The 11,360-nt window shown below is 39.6% G+C and overlaps 1 protein-coding gene across 3 annotated transcripts in view; it reads left to right on the top strand.

Annotated features, from left to right (window-relative positions):
• The window catches only part of LOC113809177 (uncharacterized), a 105,561-nt gene that overhangs the window by 23,282 nt on the left and 70,919 nt on the right, over positions 1-11,360 (top strand). For 2 of the 3 annotated variants that reach the window (XR_011399902.1, XM_070144829.1), the window contains exons 2-3: positions 8,267-8,375; positions 10,152-10,304. Coding sequence is in view for 2 of the 3 variants with exons in the window: in XM_070144829.1 (XP_070000930.1) it covers positions 8,267-8,375; positions 10,152-10,228 (186 nt within the window). In the remaining variant the exon portion in view is untranslated. Of the gene's footprint in view, positions 1-8,266; positions 8,376-10,151; positions 10,305-10,431; positions 10,744-10,978; positions 11,080-11,360 lie in introns of those variants that run through there. The other variant, XM_070144830.1, reaches the window with a different exon arrangement.

Genomic DNA, 11,360 nt, shown 5'->3' on the forward strand with positions numbered 1-11,360 from the left:
CACGAAGCAGATTTTGTCTATCAAAATATGACAATAGACCAGTAATACTCACATGGTATTGAGTATTTACAATAACAAATAAATTTCTTGCTCTCCGCAAACCGATGTGCCTCACCTATATTACGAGCAAGAGGGGCCTGAAGAAATGCGCGGGATTTTCAAAAACAAAAATGTTATCGCCTGAATTGCGAACGAAACATTTCGAAATATTCATTCGACACTACATGGGCGTGATATTGTCACGAAAGCCAATAGTATTACAGGCAATACTATTGACCAATCATGAGACACCGTGTGTGGAACAGATATGTATTGTGGTAGAGTAAAACGAGTATAATGAATCTTTTGCCATCATGGATCTCAGGTGCATCAGGTGTAACCCTCACTATTATAGTGTAATATCTGATTTTGAGAAAAATGACGCTATAGAATTCCTGAGAGCACATGGTGTTTTGCCACTGCGATTTACCTTGCAAATACCGTGAAGATCGACATATGTGGTATTGTGGCAGATGGAAAAAATAGGAAAGTGTTACGGAACGATTTAATTTTTTCGTGGACTTCAACGCACATTTATAAGAATTGTCGATAATAAATGAATAGTGTGAAACGTTACATGAACACAATGTTTAATGAGCAATTATTGTTAAGGTAGCAGTTTTAGTGTATGACAAACGGCGATAAATCTTGGCCAATGAAAACTGAGGGAAATGACGTCAGTAGTTCTTGACCAATCAGAACTCGCTATTTTCGGAAACCCGTGCAATCTGGCACAAAAAACGTAGTGTCTGTCTTATCAACTGTGTAAGGCTTACGTGTGAAATAGACAATAGAAAGCCGGCAGATTTTTTTTAGAAATCGCAAAATACATTTATCTGCAGAAAAACGACCACATCGACAAAATGTGACGTAGTATATTTAAGGAGCTGCGACAATAGAAGGTTATTAACATTTAAATAGGTTATAACAAGAACCGGCGTTTTACACATGGCATATTGCACGCAATGTGTATAATCAAATATTAAATGAGTACGAGTAACTAATTGTTTATGTCTTGTATTAAAATAAACGCAGGTAGAAAATTACCAAATGCAGTATTAATGAGAAATATTAAATGCTAACAATTTTTGTCCATTGCATGCATCGCCATTGATTCGGAGCACAATAACCGCACACACGATCAAATCGCCATAACAAATTTGACCCAGATGGCGTTGCGGTCATGTCACGGGAAAACTTCTGATAGGCGGGTGACATGAACTTGCCGGCATGAACGCCATGGTGACGAAAAATGAAACAAGTGCACAAAGCTCTTGGGAGTGTGATTTGACTCGATTTGCGTATATAAAAGGGGGCTCTAGCATTATTCCCATCAATAAACTAATAAATGTAGCATGCAAAAGCAATAATTGAAAGAGCGGCGGCTCCATAGAGGACGCCATGTCCATGCTGCGCAGCGCATTCCTGCCCAATGTGAGCAGCGCCGCAGGTTTTATGTAAAAATGAAAATTACGGAATTAGGTTAACCGTTTGTGACGCACAGTGATAAAGGGAGATGGACACCGCTATCTTACAGAGCTTAAGAAATAGCATGTAACAGATTAAGCTACAGCGGGCTCTTATTCACCTATAAATGACGAAAATGTACTTCGCTTTTCAGGCTCATGGGCGGTCTTTCGCGGCAGACATATGCGCCGCACGCTAAGGACAAAGAAATTGCAGAACTTAAGGAAACAGTAAAAGAATTAATGAGTCAGATTGTTGAATTGAACAAAACCATTAAACAAATTGCTGAATCAACCCAGCAAAAGAAGCAACGTAAGGAGGATGATACCAAATCACAATCTGGATCACACCTTCCTGTCCAGGCGACTCCTGTTAGGACTTCGTCTGGTTTTTGGTCTGCTCCTCGGAGCAAATCATCTTCAACCGGGCGTCTCCCTCGCAGAGAGGCGCAGGACATGGAGGCTATTGTCTCCAAATCTTCCCGCGAGAGGTCCTCGGGAAGCTCGGGAGAGGAGGCACCTCCCTCCCAGAAAAATGTGAAAAAAAGGTGGACAAGGCACTTCTAAACCCCATAAAACGTAATCTTCGCGTTCATCATTATACAATGGAACTGTCGAAGTCTCAGAACTAGAGTAAATGACCTCAGATTATTAGCCTCGTCTTATGCTCCCGATATTATCGTCCTACAAGAGACCCATTTAAACCACCTCATTTCCAATGATTTAGTTTCGTTGTTACTACCATCTATGTCGGAAGGATCGAGAGGGTAGGGGTGGAGGCGGAGTCGCCATGTACATCCACCAAAACCTCCCTTTTACAGAAGTGACTATAGATTCTACTTTGGAGATTTTAATGCTCATCATACATTATGGGGTTCCCTTCGGGTGGATGGTAGAGGTGAGCAAGTAAAGCTTATCAATGATTTCGATTTAATCCAGAACGATGGTAGTCCAACGCGAGTGGACGATAATACAGGTAATTTGAGCTATATTGACCTATCTCTGGTCTCTTCAACAGTAGCAGCCAAGTGCCTGTGGCACACCATTGACGACTCGTTGGGAAGTGACCACTTTCCTATTTTTATTAAATATTCATGCGACACAACCAGAACGCCTTCAACACCTAAATTTAACGTAAAAAGAGCAGACTGGGTCGCCTTCACAAGGAGCATCAAGCTCGAACTTGTTGGAGAAACCATTGATGATAAAGTAAGCAATATTCAAAATTCTATTTTAGATGCAGCAATGGAATCCATTCCTAAGACTTCGACAGATAGCGTTAAGCATAGAGTTCCATGGTGGACACCAGATTGCTGCAGGGTACTGTGTGAACGCAATAGGGCCTACAGGCTTTTCAAAAACATCACAAACGAGAACTTTTGCAATTACAAACTAGCAAGAGCTAGGGCTTGTAGAACAATCAGACAAGCCAAAAGAGACTCCTGGCAAAGCTTTGTCTCTACCATTAACAGCAATACAAAAATATCACAGGTTTGGTTCATTGTTAATAAGATCAATAAAAAAGTCTTTCAAAATTAAAAACATCATTCATGAGGGTACCAATTTAGATTCACCTAGACATTGCTATTGCACTCGCCAGGCAGTTCTCTTATACAAGCAGCTCAGACAACTACCATCCCGCATTCCTGACCATCAAGGAAGCGGCTGAGCTGCAACCCATACACTTTGCCACAGGAGATGAACTTGATTTCAATAAAGATCTTTCAATGAATGAGCTTGTCCGAGCCCTAGAAGCCTGTAGAGGAACGTCCCCATGCCCTGATGAGATTCGGTATGAGATGATAAAGCATCTTAATCATGAAGCCATGATTAAGTTGCAAGAAGTGTACAATGAAATTTGGAAAAGCCAGACTTTTCCAAACTCATGGCACTTCGCCCATATCATTCCCATATTGAAAGGAGGGGGTAATCCCAAACATGCCATCTCCTACCGCCCAATTGCGTTGACAAGTTGCTTATGCAAGGTCATGGAATGAATTGTTAACAGTAGGCTATTGCATTTTTTAAATTCCAGGAATGTACTAGTTGACGACCAGTGCGGTTTCCGAAAAGGACGCCAAACTCTCGATCAGCTAGTAAAACTGGCCAGTCATATTCAAAAGGCAATTGCCAAAAAGCATTTTTTTATTTCAGTATTTTTAGACATTGAAAAAGCCTACGACATGACATGGCGATATGGCCTACTCAGAAAACTTTATGCTTTTGGATTACATGGAAACTTGCCTTGTTTTATTCAAAATTTCATTTCTGACTGAACGTTTGCTGTCAAATTGGTTTCTGACAATGTCACTTACTCGGACATTTTTGTACAGGCAAACGGGGTCCCACAAGGGAGTGTCTTGTCACCTACTTTATTTTTATGTATGATAAATGACATTTTACCAGCTCCCCCTCAGAATCTTAAATACTCACTGTACGCTGATGATTGTGCATTATGGCATTCCAGCAGTAATGCAGAATTCTCAGCAAATCGCATCCAATTGGCACTGGATATGATTCATAACTGGGGCCTCCAGTGGGGTTCTAAGTTTTCCACAAGAAAGAGTATTGGGGTAATTTTTTCACACAGGAGAATGCCGAACATCAGGCTAACTCTAGACCACCACCCAATACCTAATCAAAATTCTGCTAGATTTCTTGAACTTTTTGATCGTAGACTTAATTGGAAAGACCACATTGGTCAATTAAAGAATAAATGTCAAAAAGCACTAAATGTATTAAAGTGCATTTCTGGAAATAAATGGGGAGCTGATAGTCTTAGCTAATGGTATATAAAGCCCTGATCTAAAGTAGATTATGGGTCAATCGTGTGTGATTCGGCATCGGCCTCAACTTTGAAAGGTTTGGATGTTGTGCAGAATGCATGTGTGCGTAGATGTCTTGGAGCCCTCAAATATACAAGGATTGAGCGTCTTGAGGTGGAGTACCTCCCCTCCGACTCAGACGCGGCCAGCTGGCGCTGACCTATGCCGCGAAGGTGGCTCGAGACCCGAGCCACCCTAATGGTAATGGTGCCATTAGGCCCTTTACTACAAGACTCCACGACCTCATCCTTTAATTCGGTATAGATCGCTCTACCATCGATACCCTGGTTCAAACAAATATAGCGCCAAGGGAAACGCCCAATTTTACCATCATGGAAGCTTGGCTTCCATCAACCAAGGCCATGGAGCCGGAGGTGGAGGTACGCCAGAGGTTCAGAGAGATCCTTATAAAACATCTTCCTTTTTTTTTCATATATATACCGACGGCTCCAAGACCGAGCAAGTAGTGGGTGTAGGTGTTTGGTCGAATGAATGCGTTGATTCAGACTGCCGAATCATACATCGATCTTTATTGCCGAACTTTTTGCAATTGATAAAGCTATTGATTTTGCACTATCGACGACCCACGATAGAATAGTCATTTTTTGATTCATTAAGTTCACTTAAAGCCATTAAATCATTAGGAACCACTCAAAATGAACTGCTGGGTAATATCATTCGTAAGCTACATAGTGCCAACAAATCAATCAAGCTGATATGGGCGCCAGGCCACTCTGGTATCCATGGCAATGAACAGGCTGACCGACTAGCCGGGTCAACTGACGATCTGGACCTTAGCATAGACCGGACAGATCTCAGGTGTTTTGTCTCTTATAAAAGCAAAAATCCATCTGTGGCAAAGTGAGTGGACCGACCTGCAAATGCCTAATAAAATCAGGCCCAACATAGAAGTGTGGGACACAGCCCACAGGGAAATTAGAAGGGAGGTGGTGGTGTTGACCCGCCTAAGGGTCAACGCTACAAGATTGATACACCTCACTCCCTACATAGAAAAGACCATCCCACCACAATGCCCAACTTGCAATACCACCATAACAATAAGCCATATATTAACTTCCTGCCATAAATACAACCAAAATAGACATCAACGTCAAAATTATTTCAGAATTATAAATAAAGAATTTACAATAAAAAATATACGATGAAAAAATAATACATAGAGAAATCGCTTTTCTAAGGGAGACAAAACTTTGACCTTATTTAGATTGAGAGAATAAATAGGATCCATTAGCTTAATAACCTTGGCCACATGCCGCTGGTTGATAGCCAAGAAATCCAACAAAATTAAAGTTATTCAGGAGCACTCGGCTCTCTCATTACCGTGCTGCTCTCAGCAATATCCCTTTTGGGTATTGTTGAATTTTATCTTTATTACATTCTATTTTGCACATTTCATCGATGGTTTTATTGGTAGATTTATGGTCAAACTCATGGCCAGGCCAGAGAAGTAACACATGTGGAAAGGAGTGAGACCTCTCGAAGATGAAATAAAATATTTAATAAGCTTGATCTTGTCTTTATCTTTTATTCTTTAATTCTATTAACTGATTAATCGGATACTGACTATATATTCTTAACTAATTATTCTTGCCTGGATCTAACCACGTCCGCTCGGCTATGTCCTGCGGGGAGGTAAATTAACTCTTCTTATGCATACATACAGACTAACACTCATACATAGAAATAGCACACCTTACACGTCTCACTGTCGTACATATACACAGGTGCTGATCCCTTATCAGCTGGTGGCGGCCTACCCCCCTCCCCCCCCCTCGCAGGATAATTAGCCTGCTTGCGCTACCAAGGAAGCAATTAATCTGGAATACTCACTCGGGGGCAAGATAATGGATATGACAGTAAAAGTATCACTACAATGCTAACTTTGATTGGTGAAATTGGGTTGTGGGTCAGGACGTTTCTTCTGGTCTGGAATTTGTGATTTCCCGTAGACTTTGGTATTGGTCCGTAGATTTTCAGATGGCGGGTATGTCCGTAGTTTCATAAACCTCTTGTGCTAGCTTTATACGGTTTTCTCTTGTCTGTTTGACCCCATAAGAACCTAATACTTCATACTCTCCCCAGCTATTGGTACTAACAAATTGAGATTGGCAATGGAAATCTACAATTTGGAAAAAAAAAAAAAATCGCTAATTGTTGAAGTAGGTGATTTCCTGTCGATAAATCAAGGGTTTCGAAAACCAGCCACTACCATATTATCCACATTGACCAAAATATAATTGCTGCATTAATTATATCCATATATATTGCAGGAAGTGATATTGCCCTTGTATACCAATTACTAAGTTTTTGGTCTGACCCAAGTCTCAAAACTTAGATTTGCGATTTTAAATTAACATCTAATAGTACAATTTTCACGTACTTGCAAGTGTTTTGTTATCCTATTTCGGTTTATTTACAATATTTAGAGGCATTTGAAATTGGCTGCATGTACAGCTACTGGATAATTTATTTTGGGTAAATTTAGTGGATAACGGTCAGGGTTACAGTAAAGTGTATGGAATGATTACCTTGACATAAACCAAGACTTTTTCATCAATGATACAAGGTGCACAAATCGAAAATGGAGGAGATACATGATTGAAAAAGATGGGTCGACCTCTAAGTTCTTTGCCTTGTTTTACTCCACAAATATTTACACGACTGCTTAACTTGTCTTTGTGGGCTTTCAACTAGTTCATATATTACTACGCATTTGTGAATACTATTTTGTTAATACGTCAGGCGTTTTTCCTAATGCATGCATTGTTTTATTTCAGTAAGTTTTTTTTTACGTTTTGATAATTTTATGCTATTTTTTAGAAACCTAATGTGCATTTGTGCTTTCAACTGAGGTACTTTAATCTTGCGATCGCCATTACTTGACAAAACACCGGTGAGGAAGGTTTAGTTTTCAGTGTTGCAGAGATTCCGGTTCCTTTGTAAAACAATTGTGGCAATGCAGGAGAAATTGACCTTAGTAACTCTTACAGCTTGATGTGACCCTGTAAAGTGCCCCAAATTGCCGGAAAGTGCATAGAAACCAAGGCATCCAGAAAATATGACTGAAGCAAAGGGAAGTTTGGGGTCTCAAATATAAAGGCTGGTAAGACCTGTGACAAAACATAGTAAGAGCATAAGACTGACAATTTGTGTAACAAATTAAGTCATAGAAAATTTCTAACTTATAGACCATCATAGACATGTTGGTACGGATTTGTTAGGCAATGTTAGCCATTCTGGTGTGGACGAGGTGATGTCAGACCTAACATGGAGTGGAGTTTCACAAAGTACTGTTATTGCTGACAGGTCTCTGAACATGTAACATGGCCCATGTCACATACATCTCGTGATATTTTTAATGGAACGTCGTGTATTGTCCCCACAAGGTTTTCCTATTTGTCTCAAAGCAACAAGTCACTGGTGTGGATGCAGCCTTACTCTTGTGGTACACCAAGGTTAAGAAAGACCAGAGCCCCCCATCAACCCTCCCCTCGGGCACGCCTAGTCACGGCAACTTAGATTGTTGCATAAAGTTTGACTTGGAATTAGGTTGCTTATTAGCCAGGACGTATTAAGTGGTGTGAATTCCAGTAGATTTTTACTGAAAGTTGGGTTGGGATCCTGTATAAGGTTAGCATGTTGGTTCATACTTTCAAAGATGGAGGACACGTTCATAGTTTCATTAGGGGATTTTAAGGGTTTTTGTGCTGATTTTACACATTTGTTCTCTTTGGCCTGTTTTACCCCATAATTTCCCTGATACTTAATGTCCTCCCTTGCTGTCAGGCCTTAACACATTAAGATTGTTGGTTGTGATTGCTAAGGAGATGATCACTAGGTTCATTCTCGTCACGGAGAATAATTTTTTTATGTAATTGTCCCAATGTCTTAAACGGTAGAATCTTTTTCTTGCAGATCCTCTGGGGATCATCGGAAAAATCCTTGTCTAATTTGGGTTGCAACCATGGGGATGGAAACCACTGCTTTAGAAGCTGGAGCAGTGCAGCCTCTGCTATAAACATAGGTAAGCTATATGGACTCTTAATCTCTATGCATGGAAGTGTTGTGCAAGCTTTTTATGAACTTACAGTAGCACTTTGGTTTAGACACCTTAGATAATAGATTTTTTTTTTTTTTTTTTTTTACTTTTATGCCATCTGCATAGTTCGGAGATTTGTACTGTTGATTAATTTTAAAATGCTAATGAAAGTTTCATGTAAAGTGATATGAAAATACAAGCCACAGCACAGTAAGAATAAAGTTAGGTGTGGAGACCTGTAACCACTGCTATTAGCTCTTAATTTGTAATTGGCTTGTATTAGTTTAAACATTTTCATTTATTCAACCAGCTATTTGAAAGTTTTTAAATTGATACTAGTGATGATGTAATCTGCTTACTGGCTATTTTAAGTCCTGGTCATTACTAGATTCTACTCAAATGTTTTCACTTCCCCCTATCCTAGTCCCACGGCCATGCTGGTAAAGGCAAATGATTATCCTAGACTTAGATTTCAGAAGAGCAGTCTACTCTCCAACTAGGGCTTTGAATGATAGGTAGCCTATAGCATAAGGATGTTTCCCCTTCGTACACGTTTTTTAGCCTTGTCAAAGTTTGTAGTGAATTTGACATGCAAGGAGATTACAGAATTAATATTTTGAATATGAATATTAATATGAAGTAATTTAATATCAAAGCATGTATTGAAAATTTTCCTGGTTGGTTATTAGAAATAAGCTCTTTAGATTTAAAAAACATACAGTAAAGTGTCCCCTTCTGTTCCATGTCTAACAAAGCATTATCTTGTTGATTATGCCTGAAACGGATTCTGTTTCCCGATCTAATTACCGTTATAAACGGTCATTTAATAATTACTCCATTCTCCATTCCCCATGCTTTGTACAGGTACAGATGGCTGAAGATAAAATCTTTATAAAGACCTCAAAATTAATGCTTGAATGTAATGACTTTAGTTATTTTTTCTTGATGATAGGATGGTGATTTTTTTTCCTTGGTGGTAGGATGGTGAATGTTATTTTTTCTTGATGGTGCAAGGAAATCGAAAATCCTGTGCATAGTCATTCGGAATGCATGGTTCAGGCATAACCTGTCCATACAAGCAGTGATTTTTATGTTCGTCTTCCTACTGTGCTTATTTTTAGTTCCTCTGAATTTTAAGGATTTAATAGGCTTGAGTGTTAAGACCAGTAGGTAACCAGGGGAGTATAGTTTTCCTCCCAAACTACATTGCCAGGTGATTTTAGATCAGGATAGATTTAAATTATTGTATAACTAATTGTAAATTCTATCGCACCTTGAATCTGGTAACCTGCCTTTCTGCACAGTGCCATGTGACTTAAAACGCATTTTGGCAGACCTTTGGCTACCAGGTAAAATTTGTAAGTCAAATGTGACATGACGTAACATACGCAACTCCCATGATTAGTAATTTGCCAGTTGATATTTTTACTTTTAAAAACTTCAAGCTTCATTTTAAGCTACTCTAATCTGCCACAATGGAAAAAAAAGCATTTATCGTATCACTTTAGATCTAGGAAATTTGCTAAACCAATTTAGTCCTAATTCTTCATAAATGAACTTTCAACCCCCACCAATTAAATAGAATTCTTCATCTTTAATGTTTAACAAGAGCTTAGTTCTGAACTTTAAGCAATAAAAATGCTCCATGAGATTGAAGTAGTACTCAATTTATGAATGTTTGTACTCAGATCTTCCCTCTTAACCCTTTACCTACAGCACTACTAAAGCAGTTCAGGACTAACCTATTTTTCATACTTTCAGCACGACCGTCCCACTTAAGGATGTGGATAAAAGGGGATGAAAAAGGAAAGGAGAAAAGCCCAAGCAAAATTAGTTGAGGCAAGGGCACAGGTCCAGGGTTGGGGATTTCCACTACATTGGACCAGTCTCTTCTTAGCCCCCCTGCGACAATGGGTAAGGTATTGGGGATGGGGGCCAAGGGGAGTGTCCTTTTTGCAGATAATGGTGTAAGTTATGCTCGTGTTCGAATAAGTTTCTATACTTAGTTGAAGAAAGTTGCTAATAAATGGCTCATTTTCAGGGAACTAAGGCGTGAAGTTGACTTCTGAATAACTTCTGACCCAGTTTGACATTCATATGCTACCCAGATGAACCTGTGGAATGCACCTGTGAGGAATAATGACTTCCGAGTTGGAAACATGAGACTCGGATGTTTTTGTAAGAATATTGGAACCGGACCAGGGAACTAAAAATGCCCAAGGGGCATGGTATTCAATGAAGGGACAGTAGTGCCTGATGCCAAGCGGCCTGCTTACATGCGTTGTGACGGCTACTTTGCCAACCCATGCTAGCCAATTACAGCAGTTCATTACAACTGCCTTGAGAGCCACAGGTGAGAATTTTCTTTCCAGGTGTGGGCATGGACATGGAGAGGGTGATTGTAATTGTCAATTGTAACTGCTACATCATATGACTTGTCCTGGTTAGTGATTATCTCAATGTAGGGTAGGTAATGTTTGTGTTTGTAGACTATATAACGTAATGAACCTGTAAACACACAATTTTGTTTAACTGGTAACCAAAGCAGAATTTGTTCTAGGTAAAATACTAGCCATTTTTTCTTACAGGTGAGCATGCTGTTACTGTTGCAAGGGCTACCCTATGGCAACGGTGGATTAGGGCCAGGCATCTACTTCGATGTGCCATGCTTTAATAAATGCAAATATTCGTTAATATTTCCATATCCTTAAGTAAATATACTAAGAAATGTTTACGTAACACCAGGAATAACCAAGATAGCCATATATATATATAAATGTAGAGAAATGGATAATTTTGTGCAAACGGTATGAGCAGTGATAGTAGTTCAATCATTCACACAAACACTTCCTTATTTATTGTACTGGAACTCCTTCAATCTCCAACCACCATAAGCAAAACTAAAATCGCCTTGCCTACCACTGACTATGAAGGAATCACCCCTGACTTTGACCTCAGCCCCCGGCCATC

The sequence above is a fragment of the Penaeus vannamei genome, chromosome 32 (assembly GCF_042767895.1).
Source record: "Penaeus vannamei isolate JL-2024 chromosome 32, ASM4276789v1, whole genome shotgun sequence".
In the NCBI taxonomy this organism is placed as follows: domain Eukaryota; kingdom Metazoa; phylum Arthropoda; class Malacostraca; order Decapoda; family Penaeidae; genus Penaeus; species Penaeus vannamei.